The following is a 16,692-nucleotide window of genomic DNA, read 5'->3' as shown; positions in this document are numbered from 1 at the left end:
GTAATTAAAAATGGAACCATAGATGTACTGAGTACAGTAGCACAAAATTTGTTTTTGCTTTCAAAAGGTATTTATTTGCAGCAGCATATACAAATTTTAAAAAAATTTGTCAAATATCTTGGTGAATAATTTATTAACCCCTTTATCATTTTAGTACATTACGTACACTAGCGCGCCATACGTATTATATATTTGTACACACACGCACACCCAACGCAGGAAAGAATCAATTGCCATAGTTTAGGTATGACAATGAAAAAGGAAAAACAAGAATTACATAATTAGATATTCACAGACTCATTAAAGGGGAGTCCGGAGGGGTTAAGCTGGTGAATAAAAGAAACGCCTCAAACTAAAAATCAGTTGCCTCAAATTAAGAGTTTTCCTCAGGCTGTCGCGCTGAGCGAGGAAGGCGTACTTTCAAGGAAGTGGGGCGGGATCCCGACACCCTTCACCACCTCCCAAGGGGGTCTGTCAGAGAAGGCGGCCGCAGAGTCCCACAGGAGCTGGTGACAGTACCAGGTGAACACGAAGGGGAAGAGAGAACACCGAACGCGTCCACAAAGCACGCGAGGCCGCCCCTCTAGCTCAGGATCGGCAGCTGTGGCGGCCGGCGCTGAAGGAAGCGGCAGCTGGCAGCAGGGTGCGGGCCGCGGGAGGTGGGCTGCTGGGGTCGAGGGCAGGGCGGCTGGGGACGGAGGCAGGGCTGCGGGTGGGGGAGGCCCTAGGCTTGGGAGGCCCATAGCCAGCGCCAGCGCCACCGCCCGAAGCCGCGTGCGCGCGCGGCCGCATCAGCTGAGCGCGCGGCGCGTATCACGTGGTGCGCGTGTCGAAGGTCACAGCGCGCTCACAATGGAGCTTTCGGAGTATGTGCAGAAAGGCTTCCAGATGCTGGCCGATCCCAGCTCTTTTGACTCCAACGCCTTCACGCTTCTCCTCCGGGCGGCTTTCCAGAGCCTACTGGACGCCCAGGCGGACGAGGCCGTGTTAGGTAAGCCGCTCGGCTCTGAGCTAGATCGGCCTGGGTGGAGGGGCGTTCAAGGAAAGCTGCGAGACCGAGCGAGAGGGGTAAAAGCCCCGGGAAGAGGAAGTCTCCGGGCTTTGCCCTTCGCTCCGGACTGCAGAGTGTGGGGTTGTGCGTCCGCCAGAACCCAAAGCGGACCCTGAACGTTGTTCTGTCTCCTGTCGGCACCTGCAGATAGCCAGCCACAAGCTCCTAACCTGATTCCCTCCTCCCAGGCTCTTTGTTCCTTTCTAAGTCCTGTGTTTCAGTCTTGTTTGTGGCCTAAACATCTGAGATTTTCAGCTTGGTCGGGGGAAAAGGCTGTTTGACACTTGAATTTCATCAGGCGAGCTCTGGCAATTCAAGCTTTCAGTGCTAGGCTGGCGGAGGTTTTAAAGGGTCTGTTTCCAGAGTAATTACTAGGTCAAATAGTGTTGATATTTTCCAACTTAGAGAATACCTCAAGTTCCTACGATCACTCCAACACTCTAGTTAGGTATGTTTTACATCTGGAACGTTAAGATACGGTGCATAGTGTTTTGTTCCGCACCAGTTAACAGGAGGCGAGTCTCTTAAGTGGTGTGGTCAGTGATGCCGAGTGTTTGTATGATTTGAAGACACATTTTAAGACAGATGGCTTTTAGATAATTTTCTTAAGTATAAATATCCCAACAATTCAAATTTTTGTGTTTTTTTCCCTTGTGGTTTCATGAACAAAACACTTGTACAAAAAGTATGAAAGTGGAAGTTCTTTAAACGAGAATAGGAACCACCACCTGGGTAATCTGAAAATAAGGATGGCTGTCAAAATCTGAAAATATTTTGAAAATTATATTTAATATTCTGAACTTGTGCCCTCGCTACCTTTGATGCATTAATGCCCATAGAGCCATTTACCCTATAATTTAATCAATCTTTAGAGGGAATGTTTATTCATTCTTAAATTTGCACCATGTAAAATATTTCTTTCTTTTGAATTTACTCCAGTGTTAGAATGACCACTATATAGTTATTTTTCTTTGGGACTATAATTTTTTTTAAACAGTAAAAATATTAAGGCAAAATATAAGAAAGTAACTGAAACCAGGAAACAGTAGAATTATTGACGTGTGCTCTTTATTGTTTTGCTATTGACGTTGTTGCTCATCTCATTTACTTAAAATTGCCAGTCCTTGCAGTGGTATTCTTTTTGTTCTCTTGTTAAAGGGGGGGGGGGTTCCCCAAATTAAAATATCCCTTTTAGATAAAAGACTATAAAAAATTTATTCCAACCATCACTGGCAATTTATTTTAGATCACCCAGACTTGAAACATATCGACCCAGTGGTTTTAAAACATTGTCATGCAGCAGTTGCAACTTACATACTGGAAGCAGGAAAGCAAAGAGCTGACAAATCTACCCTAAGGTATAGGATTTACTTAAATTCCATTTATTAGCAAAAAGTAACTTTATGATTCCAATTTGAGTTTTAAAAATGGGAACTAAACTTTGGCTTCTTTTTTCCTTTAGCACTTATCTAGAAGACAGTAAATTTGATAGAGAGCGAACAGAACTGTTTTGCACGGAATATCAGGTTACTTACATCAATTTTTTTAAAATTAAGAATTACTATTTTTTTCTACTCTGTTTGCAAAGGTGTGTTTTCTTTCTTTTCTTTTTTTTGTCCTCTAGAATAATAAGGATTCCCTAGAAATCCTACTGGGAAGGTACGTACCTGTATAAGGTGTCAAGTTGAGCTACTTTTCACTTGCAGGTATGAATGGAGAGTGCTGGTGTGAAACAAAACAGGGCAAAAAAACAAGGATCTTGACCAAAAGAAAAGGGGCCAAAGGGCAAGTTAAACAATTGCATTTAAGCAAATGTTTTTAAAGATAAAGTTTATTGAAATAATTTTTAAAATGTTCTTTTACTATTCAGACTTGAAAATGAAGTTAAATGATATTTTAAGTGCAGAATAGATTAAAATGATGTGTGTGTGGTAGTGGGGGCGGGGGGTGGAAGGTAGACACCATAGTAAAAATACGGATAGTCTTATGTAGGTATTATGTACAAAATTATGCTTGTATCTTTCAGTATAGGCAGATCTCTCCCTCATATAACTGATGTTTCTTGGCGTTTGGAGTATCAGATAAAGGTAAAGTTTAACTGTTCTCTAGGGTTATTTAAGAAACTTTAAAAAATAGAGTTAAAGACTGAAATATTTTGTGTTGTTTTAGACCAATCAACTTCATAAGATACACAGACCTGCATATTTGGTGACCTTAAAAGTAGAGGTATTTATACATCAGCCCTGTCTAAAGATTAAATGTGTAATGGAATTTTAATTTCCTTGACTTAAATAAACAGCATTTTTTTTCTTCTCTAGAACACTGATTCCCTATCCCACCCAGAGATTAGTTTTAGTTGCAACATGGAACAATTGCAGGTACAGTATTAGTTCCTGTGAATACGCCTATCTTTTCATAGATGTTTAACTGAGAATTATGCTTTTGGAAAGTTCAAAAGAATAATAATCTAACCCATCTATCAGTAGATAATGAAAGTTGGTTAAGGATTTATTGGGAAGGGGACTTCAAAAGCAATATTTTAATGTAGACTTCACTTTTGAAATTAAAATGTCACTAATAAAGAATTGATGTACATTTACTGTTCCTCCAATTAAAATAAACTTCTGAAGTGTAGTGTTGAGTGAAAATTCCTTCTATTTGTGATGAGTTTGATCCTATAGGACAAAGCAAAATTACAAACATGGATTTTAAAATGTCTTTTTTGCTTTCAGAAATTGAACTAAATTTTCAAAACAGGATTTTAAAACTGTGGTTTTGAATGACTTTCAATAAATGGGGAAGTATACATAAAATTCTAAAGCTTTACATTGCCAATGTAAGACTGGGGAAATTAAAAACTACATTGATTAGTGGACATGACAGAGAATTTATTTCTTACCACTTAAAAAATGAAGATCATTGCTTGAAATTTTGATGAAATTTAATTTCCCAAAAGACAGCTCCTCGAGTTGTTTTTACTGTAACCATTAATCAAACTTGAAGCTTTCAGAAAATGTGAATACACCATAATCTTTGTTAGAATAATATGGGAAATTTAATTTAGATATCTTTTCTGTTAGGAGGATTTGGTTATAAATCATATTTCAGATCTGAGAGCAAGTAGCCTATTTGAAGATGAACTATTTTAGAGGAAAACCTTCTTTGATGGTCTGTCAAAGGTTAATATCCTCGTGAATTTTAAACTTGTTTATCAAGTGTCTCCCGACTTTTTTTCTTGAATCTTTCTCAAACTTGGATACCTCTTTTCCCGTGTTTTATCTTAAAAACTTGGCATTATATACGTCTTTTAGGACTTAGTGGGAAAACTTAAAGATGCTTCGAAAAGCCTGGAAAGAGCGACTCAATTGTAACTTGGGGAAGGTAGCGATCCGCCCGGGTCTGGAAGACCAAGAATTCCTTGCCGTCCGCAGAAGCATCAGAACCATCTCTTGTGCGAGCTGGATATACTCATTTTTAAAAGGAAAAAAACCCCACTTTTTTGGGTTTATGCCATTCATAAACTTTGACGCTTTTTTACACTTGTGAAAGTGTTAAGGGGGAAATTCTGCCTAAGTATTTGCATCTTTATTGTTGTACATTGGTCCATTTTGATCATTTTTTCAAGCCTTAAAAAAATGAAGTAGACAGTATTTGCATTCTGAATAAATAAGTTCCCACCAAAACTACTGAACGTTTGTTCGGATGTGACTTTGTGTGTCAGTTATTACTGTGAAGACAGAACGATTAGCGTTAACTTTTAACGACCGCCTTTTCTCTGGATTAAAATTAAACCCAGTGGGAAAAGATGCGATCTCCGAGGTTTGTTGAAGATTCCAGCTTCGAGACTTAGGGAGCAGGCGCGGTCGCTCTGCGGAGGGGAGCTGGCGCGTCCCGTTACCTGCGCGGGAGGGCTCGCCCGCAGCTGGACCCTCCCCCGCAGGGCTCCCTTGGCCCGGCTGGGCCATCCCTTGCGCGGAGCCCCTGGCCAGAGCGAGCAGCTGCCCGTGCGCGCCCCTCTTCGGCCGCTGGCGGGAGCTGGTGCGGCCGCGGGAAGACAGGGGCGGGCGCTGTTGTTTCCACGAGCCCAACTCGGGCACAGGTTCCGCGCCGCGGTGCCGGAGTCTGGGCCGCAGCCCTTGCGGGTGGCAAGGCCGAGAGGGGGGCGGTGACCAGCGCTCTCCTCTCCTGGAGGCCGGGGACTTGTGCGCCGCGGGCGGAGGCGTACGGCAGAAAAAAGAAATAACGGGGGGTGGGGTGGGCTAAGCTCCGGCGGCGCCGGAGCGATGCCCGCGTCTAGAGCCGGGTAGCGCTTGTGGCGTTGTGGAGAAACGTCGCCGCCGCCGCCGCGCAGAACGAGGGGGAGGGGGCCGGGTCGCGCTACTCCGAGGGGAGGGGGCGGCCACACCGGCCCGACTACACCGACACTAATTCCCAGGCCGCCCTTAAGGAATGAGGGGAGCACGTGACCCAGTGGGGGGGGCGGGGGAGGGGGCGGGCGGACTCTGAGCCATTTTGGAGCCGGTGTCAGTTTCCACTCTGCCTTCAGCGGTGCATTTTTTTTCCACCCTCCCCTGCCCCCTTCTCATCCTCCTTCCCCTCCCCCCGCCTCGCCGCACGCACATACACAGCGCCCCCCACCCGCCCTCCTCCAACAGCAATATGAAATAATAATCGTAGTATTAAAGGCAGAGATCCGGGCGAGACAATGGGGATGTTGGCGAGGGAGCCCCGATCCGGATTAGAAACACCTCCCAGCCCCGCAGAATAATACTGATCGCGCCCCCTCCGCGCGCTCCCTCCCCCGAGTGCGGAGCGGGAGGAGGCGGCGGCGGCCGAAGAGGAGGAGGAGGAGGAGGCCAAGGAGGAGGAGGCGTTGGAGGCCGAGGAGGAGGAGGCCGAGGCGGAGGAGGAGGAGGCCGAGGCGGAGGAGGAGGAGGAGGCCGGGCTCGGGAGGCAGCATGAGCCGAGCGCGGCGGCCGCGGCTCCTCTCGGCTGCGCTCGTTGCCCATTGACAGCGGCGTCTGCAGCTTGCTTCAAGATGGCCGCTTGGCTCACATTCATTTTCTGCTGAACGACTTTTAACTTTCATTGTCTTTTCCGCCCGCTTCGATCGCGTCTCGCCGGCTGCTTTTTCCGGGTACGTAAGAGGCGAGGCGCCCCCAGGCCTGGGCCGGGGGCCGGCTGGGGCCGCGCGGGGCTGGAGCTGGCCACGGGTGGACTGGGAGCGACCCCCCCCCTCCGCGCCTCACCCCGCCGGCCAGGAGGGCGCTGACAGCGTGGGCGCCGAGCCCCGCGCCGCCGCCCGCCGCCGCCCTCCGGCCCCGCGCGCCGCCCGCGCCCGCGAGCACGCGCCCGCGCCGCCCGCCGACTCCCGCGGCGCCGGGACCGACCCGCAGCCCGCGCCGCGCCGCCGCCGCCAGCCGGGCTCGGCGCCGCTCCAGCCGCCTCCCGCTCAGCCCCGGACGCGCTGCGCGCGGCCCCACGTTTTAGTTCCTTTCTCCCCCCAGCGCCCCTTTACACCCTCGCGATGCACATGGCCCCCGAGAAGAACACTTCTATTTGCAGCCTCTGCGGCTCTCGCGGCCACGACGCCCTTTGTTGAGAGGTAGATTTTGATGAAACGGGGACGGGTTCCTGAAATCGGGAGCTGCTTGGGTCAAGTGGCTTCCCTCCTCTCCTGAAGAAAGGGCTTTTGAGGGGTTTAAACAACCAGAGAACGCCCCCATTTTATAGGGACGGGTTACGTGGGGGGCAGCGGTCCCGCCAAGGTGGATGTTAGACTGGGGAGAGCCCAAATAAAAATGTTATTAACTTAAGTTGGAGGGACACTTGTGTGAAATTGGATGGCTTGTAAGATGGCGGTTCCCAGTTGTTTCCAAGGTCTCCTGCATTTGTGTTTAAAATGGTAAAGTTTTCAAGGTGTTATTTGCTATTAGTCTTGAATAAGTTCTCTAAACATCACTTGGGAAGTGCTCCCTGGGAAGTGGCCATTTCAAATTTGGAGCTTTTTTTTTTTTTTTTTTTTTGGAGTGATGATGGTGACTGGACGTTAGTCTTTCTTGCAGGAGGTTTCCTTTCTTTCAAGCTTCTTTTTTCTTTCTTTCTCTTTTTCTCTTTCGGAAGCTACAATTTTTCTCTCAACCTCTACTGTGGGATGCACCTAGAACCATGACTTCAAGTCTACTATCTTTTATAGATTTTGCTAACCGTCATCATAGATCATATGGTAAAGATGCTTTGAGAAAGAAGCACAAAAAAGTGCTTGGATGTGTTTATGCAGTCTTTTGGGTTTGACAGCTATATAGCATGATCTTTTTTTCACAGAGCTTTACAGTTAATAATTAGAAGTAAACAAGTGTAAAGACTTTGATCATTTCCAATTGCAACAAAAGGATTTAGTGGGCTTAGTAGTCACGGTAAAATATTTGAAAGAGAAGGATTCATTAACCCCTTCCCTTAAAGTAGGCAAAATTCTGGACATAATTTTTCAAATCCAAGTGTAGGTTGGTGGTACCTGGAATGTTATGAATAGTTCAACTTATTCCTTAACCCCCAAGTTCTGGAAACACATTACAAGCTATATTAAACACTTGAAACAGAGATTCAGATTGTTGACAGGATATACTAACTTATGAGACTGTTATCATTTGAGTTTTAAGTAAACTAATCAGAATCCCTTAGAGGTTGATTTTATGAGCAAATTTATAAATTTTTATACTTAAGTACATTTCTATACTTCTGCCCTAGAGTGCAAGTGTTTGAAATAACCTACCTGTGCAAGTTATACACCTAGTAACAGTATCTTTAAAGCCATGTAAAAGTCACTGTATGTCCATGGCATGTCTGTGTATATACACATGTTTGTAAGATAATTGAGCATTTTGTTGTTATTGATAAATCAATTAAGATACTGTGGAGTTCTTGGATGTCCATTAAGTGCCCAAATAGGCAAAATTCTCCCTAGGAGCCAAGTTAACCCCTACTTTACCCATACTTGTATTGGGCTGTGAGCCTCAACTGGGGATATGAAGTTCATTTGCATTTCTTAGATTGCAATAGTTAAGCTGATGGTTAACATAAGAACTTGCTTCTGTTTTCCTTCATTTTGACATTACTGGTGTCAGGCCTCCAACCAAATTGACAGCCCAACTAAGTATGCTATAATGGCAAGTTTTAACTATTGAGTATTTTCACCATTGTATGTTTGGTGCATCTTTGCTTGCTTAGCTGACAGTTTCTGTGTTGGAACCTAGGAGGTGTTCATTTCTAAGGTGCAAGTGTTTCTTAAACCTTATCAGCATGTCAAATGTTTTCATTTTTCAATAAGCAGCCAGTACTTTCAAATGGAATAAAGACAAAGGACTGGTTTATATATAGTAACAAAGTGATACTATTTAGCATTATAAATGATAATAAGGTTGTGGTCAAATTCTTCTGAATTTAGGTTGAGTTGTTGTGTGAGTTAAGACTTAGGATGAATTTGAAAGGGTTTTGGTCAAGTACATGTGATTTAAATGCTTAAAGCCAATCAGTAGATAACTCTCTACTGAGGTTTGATTGTTCTGCTGTTAATATTTGTGTTTGGTGTTGATTTTCTGAAGAGTAGAGGAGGAAAGGCAGCTCTTTTCATTGAATACCCTAACTTAAGCTTCATGATTGGTGGCATTAATGTGGTATGCTTTCACAGGCAGATAGAAGTATATCACCTTACTAACTTTCTAGGAAAGGTCCTGCGGTGTCCCAAGGAGAGTTTTCTTTAACAACCAAGAGTGTTTGTTTTTAATCATTAAATACAATAGATTTAAATATTGCTACTCTTTAGGGATACTGCTCCACTCACGACTCCTCTTCAACCCCACTTAGATTTATATCAACAATATGTTGGCAAATTTTTCTAAACAGGTAACCCAAAGATAGCTGAGGAATCAAACATGAAGCTTTCTGGGTGAAGTCGCTGGTTGTCATTGTAGGCACTTTCATAAAATGGGTTTTGTTTTGTTTTTTATCATTTTTTAATTCTCCAAAGCTTTTAGTTTCAACCATTGAAGTATGTTGATTGGTATTTCCCTCTTCTACAGTAAAATTTCCTAAGAATTAAAACCTCAGATACTTCTTCAAGTTTCACAAGCTCCCAGATTTCTATTCAGGGCAGCTTTGAGAATGTATTTCAGACAGGTCTAGAAGCTTAGTCTTATTTTAGTTCTGAAATGAATGAAGTGGGAGTAAGCAATGTATTTTTCAGGACTGCTTACACTAAGTAATTGGCTTCCTTGATTGTACACTGGTGTATCGTTGCTGACAGTATGCCACTGTGACTTTTTATAACATATAATATCTGTTGGGAATGTCATTTCATCGTGTGGGGGTCTCAGTGGAGTTTAGGCTGAAAAAAATGACATTTGTTTTTCTCCTGTGGTTGCTCTAGGTTGACAAGGTGTTGATTTAGCCTTGGGAATGGGCTGGTCACATGGTTCTTTACATATTGTCACTATTGTACCTATTAAAGTAGTTTTTCTTACACCCAGCATAGCTCCAATAAAATACAGGGCTTTGCTCCCTTCTCATCTTCTTGTAAAACAGATTTGAGTTTTCAGCCTTTCCAAAACTTTGTGTCGCTCATCTAATCCACAGCAGAACTTCATATTAAAGAAAAAAGTTTTAAAGAGGTTCAGTTCAATAAACATTTTTGCAATTTGAGCCCTGACTGTTTGGGGCTAAGTGCACAGTTGGCAGTTCTCAAAAGATCCTTCGTGAAATTTTTGACCTAGTGAGTACTAGCAGGAGAGACCAAAAGAGTCAAGCAAGATCTGAAAGCAGCTCTTCGCGCGGAGTCGACGTGGAAAGAGGCCCCCAAGAGTGTCCGAAATGGCCGGGAGTGCGGTTTGCATTTTCCTTTACCACTCGCCCACTCTGGGGTCTCCCCGCTCCGCTGCCCCACTGGGTCTCAGCGGGCGAGGATACTGTTCCCCAGTGTCACGGGCCTCGTGGGGCCGCCCCACCCCCTGAGCGCTGCTGCGCCCGCACCCCACCCCGCCCCCGCGCCGGCCCCGCCCCCGCGCCGCGCCGGCCCCTCCCCCGCGCCCGCCGCCGCCCCGACCGCCCCGCACGCCCTCCGAAGCTCCAGCTCGGCCTGGGTCCGCACAGAGTTGTAGCTGTGGCCGGATGCCAAGTGTAAGTGTAAGTTGCTATGGAAACCCCGACAGAGGCCAGTGCCGAATCTGGAGCGAGACGGAGCCACGGAGCCACAGAGCCGGATCCGCCCCTCGCATCCCGGCCCCCGAGTGTCCGCGCGCTCAGGCCCCAGCCCGAGGCCGACTTGGAGGTGCTTCTCCTGAGGCCCCAGCACCCAGCTCCGGAAATGCCAGGGATGCAGATAGAGCAGAATTTGTTTTCCCTTTGTGTTGCGTAAAAAAACGTGCCAGGTTCTGGTTGCTGGAAGCGCCTAAAACAACAGGAACCCCTGGAAAGCCAGGGCATGCTCCTGTGTTTTCGATTGAAGATCCATAAAGAAGTTTTACAATAAATTCGGAGACTGAACAAGCCCTAGCGGTTGGTAAATATCTGCGGGGACTCTGTAGCGACTGCAGCAGCCCTGGGGCTGCTATGCTGGAGGACAAATGGAAGAAAGAGACCCGAATACTCTCGGCTCCCTGCCCCCACCCCAGACCTTTTCTTTGCCCTGCTGGAATGACCGAGGGACCAAAAGTTAACTTTAGTTGGAACATTTTTCAGTGTTTCAGTAGAATTGATTTGAGTCTGATTATAAATTTCTTCTGTAGAAAACGTTGGGGCAGTCTAGCTGTTCAGTGGTAGAGTTTCGTGAGCATCTCAGCATTTCAGAGTGTACGGTTACTAGAAGTTGGAGTTAATGTCGATTCTCTTTCTGTGAATTATGGCCAATATTTCTGTGTCTTGCAGGATCTTTTATCAAGCAGAAATGCATCGAACAACCAGAATCAAGATCACTGAGCTAAATCCCCACCTAATGTGTGTGCTTTGTGGAGGGTACTTCATTGATGCCACAACCATAATAGAATGTCTACATTCCTGTAAGTATGAAGTTTTAGACCTTCTTTGTGTCATAGTTATTTTACATTTCATCCTGAAATTAGGGAAATTAACAATTCCGCAGTCCTTGGTAATGTTGCTAAAAAGTGATGGAATCGATTTTTCTCTTGAGTTTAGTGACTTTTTATTAATACATATTTAATAAAATGTCATATAAGTATGCAATGTATAATGTGTGTTTTTAGGATATTAGTTTAGCTTAGTTAATTGAAAATATCTTTTGGCATTTACCATCTTGCTACTATTAGTTCTCCATTTCAGACACTAATTTTAATGGTTAGCATATAATTTCTAAGTTTACAAAATGTTTCTATTTCTAGTCTGTAAAACGTGTATTGTGCGTTACCTGGAGACCAGCAAGTATTGTCCTATCTGTGACGTCCAAGTTCACAAAACCAGACCACTACTGAATATAAGGTAGGTAAATATTTAAAATTCTTGTTTGTAACTGTTGTTTAGTGAAGGTTACCCTTATTTCTTCACAGAAAATACACTCTTGAGTCCCCACCTAATATGTATGCTTTTTTGGAGGTTACCCTTAATTTCTTGCTGTGTTAACAATGACTAATTTTAAACAAAGCTCAGTGTTATTCAAGTGATTTTAGGATTTTAAAAACTGAATCAGTTCTCCATTTTTGCATTGTTTTATTTACTTCATAACAGGCAAAAAAGTGAATGTGTTTAAAGTGCTTCTATTCTTGCCCTATTATTCTTTCATAGCTAATTTAGTAACTTAAAGGCCTGCGCCTCTTGACTTAGAGAATTGTGAAGAATTTTTTGGTAAATATTAAATAAATATTTTTCTATTGATTTTTGAATACTACTACATAAAGAACTTTTATGCCCGTAATAGAGGGTCTTATTAATATAGTTATAGATGGTAGTATATTCAAGTAAAATATAGCACCAGGAAAACAACTTATGAATATTTTTAGCTTTTGTCATATTGATAGTTTACTTTCCTAATTTATTGTTTTTCAGGTCAGATAAAACTCTTCAAGATATTGTATACAAATTAGTTCCAGGGCTTTTCAAAAGTAGGTAACTTGCTTAAAAATGAATTTTAAAAAGTATTTTATCAGTTTTACCCACTGTACCAAATGTTTAAGTCTTCCCCCTCCCTCCCCCTTTAGATGAAATGAAAAGAAGAAGGGATTTTTATGCAGCACATCCTTCAGCTGATGGTAAACTCTTTGGGGCGTGGGGGAGACATTTTATTTGGAGGTAGAACTTACTCAGTAATTTCTTAAAATTGAATTTAATCTGAAATATCACTTCTATTCTTGTATATATAATATTTAATTAAAATACTTTTTTAAGATTGAATTTCAAAATGTCTTTATAGCTGCCAATGGCTCTAATGAAGATAGAGGAGAAGTTGCTGATGAAGATAAGAGAATTATAACCGATGATGAGATAATAAGCTTATCCATTGAGTTCTTTGATCAAAACAGGTAAATTCTTTAGGAAATGTGTTTTATACTTATGTGTTTATTAGATGCAATGTTCCACTAATAAATGATCTGTTTCCTAGATTGGACCGAAAAGTAAACAAAGACAAAGAGAAATCTAAGGAAGAGGTAAGGTCCCACCTCTCCAAAGCATAAAAGAAACATTGTTTAGATTCTAAATTTTATGAGTATATGTTACCCTTCAAAATATTCTAGGGTCAGATGATGCTGTCAAATAGAAGAAATTTGTCATGTTGATGTTTAAAGAGTTATGCCTGATAGGTAATAAATATAGTTTATTTTTTATATGATTACTATTACAAAATATTTTAAATAATTAACATTTAATGCTTTGATATACTTACAACTTCCTTATTATATCAGGTATCCTTTCATTTAATATTTATAAAAATAGTAATCTCAAAGTACAGTTGAGAATTTAGTCATATCCCAGTGTTGGGGATACCTTTTATCATATTCAGGCAACCTAAAACTTTTTTTTAATCTGAAAATTAAGAATAAAATAATTATTTTTCTAAATGTACTTAGGTGAATGATAAAAGGTATTTACGATGCCCAGCAGCAATGACTGTGATGCACCTAAGAAAGTTTCTCAGAAGTAAAATGGACATACCTAATACTTTCCAGGTATGTACTTTATGTTGTTCATGCATTCTATAAAGATCTCTCTCTCTCGTTTTTTGTTTTAATTCAATGACTTTTTTCTTTTTGGATTCTGAACCAAAAAAACAATAGAAATTTTTTTTTAATTTATTGTAATTTAGTACTTAACTTGGAAATATCTCTTAAAATAATTCTGTTTTGTGCTATGAAAACAAACCTCTAAATCATTTCAGGAAATGTTTTCCCTCATTTGGGATTTCAAGAGGGATTCTTTGTCCAAATGTTTGGAGCAAATGAAAATGTTTTTTAAAGGGTTTTTGGATTATATTTAGATGACAAAAGAAAAATCTAGATTTACCTTTGTTCTTATACTTAATTGAAATACTATTTTTCAATAGATTGATGTCATGTATGAAGAGGAACCTTTAAAGGATTACTATACACTAATGGATATTGCTTACATTTACACCTGGAGAAGGGTAAGTACAATACTTAATAAGGATTATTGTGGTAAACTGTATTTAAAGAGTTAAGACTGATTTTTTTCCCCCCTTTTAACTTTGTAGAATGGTCCCCTTCCTTTGAAATACCGAGTTCGACCTACTTGTAAAAGAATGAAGATCAGTCACCAGAGAGATGGACTGACAAATGCTGGAGAACTGGAAAGTGACTCTGGGAGTGACAAGGCCAACAGCCCAGCAGGAGGTATTCCCTCCACCTCTTCTTGTTTGCCTAGCCCCAGTACTCCAGTTCAGTCTCCTCATCCTCAGTTTCCTCACATTTCCAGTACTATGAATGGAACCAGCAACAGCCCCAGCGGTAACCACCAATCTTCCTTTGCCAATAGACCTCGAAAATCATCAGTAAATGGGTCGTCAGCAACTTCATCTGGTTGATACCTGAGACCTTAAGGAAAAAATTTTAAACCCCTGATTTATATAGATGTCTTCATGCCATTACAGCTTTATAGATGCTAATACATGTGACTATTGTCTAATTTGCTTTCTTTTGTAGTGATGTTAAATTTGGCTATAAAAGATGGACTAGGTGTGTTACTGATGTGGACGTTAATTGAAAAGAAAGTTTGTTCCTATAAAGAATCGGTTTCTGAGAAGGCAGGCAAGATTTTTTTCTGTGTGTTAGGAAAGATATGAAATGATTTCTGTAACTGTATTTTGGATTTGAAAATATTCTGCAGTGGATATAAAGATTTGGCCATAGTTTGTTAATTTCAACTAACGCCTACATTACATTCTCCTTGATTGTTCTTGTTATTAAGCTGTTTTGTGAACCTGTAGAAAACAAGTGCTTTTTATCTGGAAATTCAACAAACAGAAAGAATATGCATAGAATAATGCATTCTATGTAGCCATGTCACTGTGAATAACGATTTCTTGCATATTTAGCCATTTTGATTCCTGTTTGATTTTTACTTCTCTGTTGCTACGCAAAACTGATCAAAGGAAAGTATACTTCAGTTTTACAATCTGTATGCCTAAAAGCGGGTACTTCCGTTTATTTTACTGACTTGTTTAAATGATTCGCTTTTGTAAGAATCAGATGGCATTATGCTTGTTGTACAATGCCATATTGGTATATGACATAACAGGAAAACAGTATTGTATGATATATTTATAAATACTATAAAGAAAATATTGTGTTTCATGCATTCAGAAATGGTTGTTAAAATTCTCCAAACTGGTTCGACCTTTGCAGATTCCCTATGTTTGAGCCTTCTTGGCATAGAATAATTTTAATGTGGATATCTAATTCTGAAGTCTGTTCCTTCAGAAGCAATTGGCAAATCATTATACTGACTTTCTCAAGTGGTACATGTTTACTTTTAAAATATATTGTTGAAGTAAAGAAAAACTTTTAACTAAGGAATTTGGAAATAGTGTCTTCATTTCCCATTGTTTATGGTGAAATTAGTGTGTTTTTAAAATGCATATTGATCACTATAATCTTAAAACAAATTTTAAAATAAACCAGCAAATTCCCGAAAGAAGGCATTTTATCTAAAATTATTTTAATATGTGATATAGCAGTAATTTCAAATTTAAGAGTTGCTTTTACAGTTTTAAATAATGGCATATGCCCTCTCTCTTGTCTGGAAATAGAAGCAATTTATTATGAGCTTCTACAGGTATTAATTTTTAAATAGAGTGAGCATGTTGAATTTAAACTATGAGTAACCCCAACACTTTTTTGTTTGTGTTTTGCTTTGGTCGAACTTGGTGTGTGTTCATCCATCACCCATCAGTTATTTGTTAAGGGTGTTTATTCTATATGAATATTGTTTCATGTTTGTATGGGAAAATTGTAGCTAAACAATTTCATTGTCCCCAGTCTGCAAAAGAAGCACAATTCTATTGCTTTGTCTTGCTTATAGTCATTAAATCATTACATATATTGCTGTTACTTTTGCTTTCTTTAAAAATACAGTAAATGAAGTTTTATGAAACCACAAAATACATATATTTTTATTTTGACCTAAATTTGTACAGTCCCACTGTGTTGTTTCTAATTATAGGTGTATAATTAAATTTCATTTGTAATTGGGAAAATTCCAATGAGAAGGATATTCATTTAGAAAATAGCTAAGACTAATAAAAATTTGGTATGAAAAGCACAAGGTGCAGAAATTTTGGAAACCCTATTGTGGATAACAACAGGTTAAAAGCTAAGGAGAATCCATTGCTGTCTTAAATAGTGATGTTGCTGAGAAGTACATGATTTGTTGTATAATTGCTTGAAAGCCCAATTGAAAGATGTATCTGTTTATTTACTTTATAATCTTTGAAGTAAAGTTACCCATGTTTGCCAATTTCGGTGAATTTAACTCATTTTTGTAGGCCTCAAGTTTTTCATGTTATCTAAGGCAAAGAAAAATTAGTGTAAGTTTCAAGTGGTATTTTTACTTTGGATGATCATGTGTATAAAAAAATGAAAATACTTTTTCGAAGGCTAAAAACTTCAAATGCTAGTAGACTCATTTGACTTACACAAAACCCAAGTTGTAAGATCAACATGGAACTTAGACTTTAATGATGGACTTATTTTGGAAGTTACTTATTAAAACATCAGATACTGCATTTATGGCTTAACACTTGTCATACTTTAAAATGTGTACATTTATTAGAAAAAGGATTTTTCCCCTATTCAATTTAAAAATTGCTTAAGGTTATTTCAGCTAAAACTTCTTTGTCTTTTATTGAAACAGAAGATTACCTCGTTTTGCATTCTCCCATAATCAGCCACCACAGTTCTGACAAAAAAGATTTAAACCTTGCTAAACTACCACTTTAAACAATTTCAACCTTACAAAAAACTTCTATCAAAGCTGCTAACTTTTGTAACTCTTAGCAGTAAAAACAGGGTACATGAAAAGTCGGCTTTAAGTTTGGCTTTAGATTCTGAAAAGTATTCTAGGATTCTATATTACAACGTTAGTACTAACAATATTTTCCACAGAAAATGCCTAAATTGATTTCACAG

The 16,692-nt window shown here is 40.7% G+C and overlaps 2 protein-coding genes across 3 annotated transcripts; both read left to right on the top strand.

Moving 5' to 3' along the window:
• Positions 1-814: 814 nt before the first annotated feature.
• Positions 815-4,726, top strand: COMMD3 (COMM domain containing 3). The gene is made up of 8 exons (XM_054592766.1): positions 815-991; positions 2,298-2,409; positions 2,514-2,577; positions 2,676-2,710; positions 3,078-3,138; positions 3,221-3,277; positions 3,370-3,429; positions 4,363-4,726. The coding sequence occupies exons 1-8, from the start codon at positions 853-855 to the stop codon at positions 4,420-4,422; spliced, it is 588 nt and encodes a 195-aa protein (XP_054448741.1). The 5' UTR covers positions 815-852; the 3' UTR covers positions 4,423-4,726.
• A 1,113-nt stretch (positions 4,727-5,839) lies between these two features.
• Positions 5,840-16,275, top strand: BMI1 (BMI1 proto-oncogene, polycomb ring finger). Of its 2 annotated transcripts, none has more exons than XM_054592752.1 (10): positions 5,840-6,188; positions 10,970-11,100; positions 11,440-11,536; positions 12,101-12,156; positions 12,253-12,303; positions 12,465-12,573; positions 12,654-12,699; positions 13,120-13,218; positions 13,593-13,673; positions 13,761-16,275. In XM_054592752.1, exons 2-10 carry the CDS (start codon positions 10,989-10,991, stop codon positions 14,088-14,090), a joined length of 981 nt encoding a protein of 326 aa, XP_054448727.1. In that variant the 5' UTR covers positions 5,840-6,188; positions 10,970-10,988; the 3' UTR covers positions 14,091-16,275. The 2 variants fall into 2 exon arrangements, with proteins under 2 accessions (XP_054448727.1, XP_054448734.1); XM_054592759.1 differs by lacking the exon at positions 5,840-6,188 and adding an exon at positions 6,424-6,656.
• Positions 16,276-16,692: the final 417 nt, after the last annotated feature.

Source organism: Pteronotus mesoamericanus, unplaced genomic scaffold (assembly GCF_021234165.1).
Source record: "Pteronotus mesoamericanus isolate MK-2021 breed Mesoamerican mustached bat unplaced genomic scaffold, CSHL_Meso_final contig_130, whole genome shotgun sequence".
In the NCBI taxonomy this organism is placed as follows: Eukaryota; Metazoa; Chordata; class Mammalia; order Chiroptera; family Mormoopidae; genus Pteronotus; species Pteronotus mesoamericanus.
This window is presented reverse-complemented; position numbering and strand designations above follow the sequence as displayed.

What these genes read in the sequence shown, in the direction of transcription:
- COMMD3 (XM_054592766.1), top strand. Translation starts at nt 853, where the DNA reads ATGGAGCTTTCGGAGTATGTGCAGAAAGGCTTCCAGATGCTGGCCGAT. An exon ending in GGCGGACGAGGCCGTGTTAG is followed by an intron (nt 992 to 2,297) that starts GTAAGCCGCTCG and finishes AATTTATTTTAG; the next exon opens with ATCACCCAGACTTGAAACAT. An exon ending in GCTGACAAATCTACCCTAAG is followed by an intron (nt 2,410 to 2,513) that starts GTATAGGATTTA and finishes TTTTTCCTTTAG; the next exon opens with CACTTATCTAGAAGACAGTA.
- BMI1 (XM_054592752.1), top strand. Translation starts at nt 10,989, where the DNA reads ATGCATCGAACAACCAGAATCAAGATCACTGAGCTAAATCCCCACCTA. An exon ending in AGACCACTACTGAATATAAG is followed by an intron (nt 11,537 to 12,100) that starts GTAGGTAAATAT and finishes ATTGTTTTTCAG; the next exon opens with GTCAGATAAAACTCTTCAAG. An exon ending in ACATTTACACCTGGAGAAGG is followed by an intron (nt 13,674 to 13,760) that starts GTAAGTACAATA and finishes TTAACTTTGTAG; the next exon opens with AATGGTCCCCTTCCTTTGAA.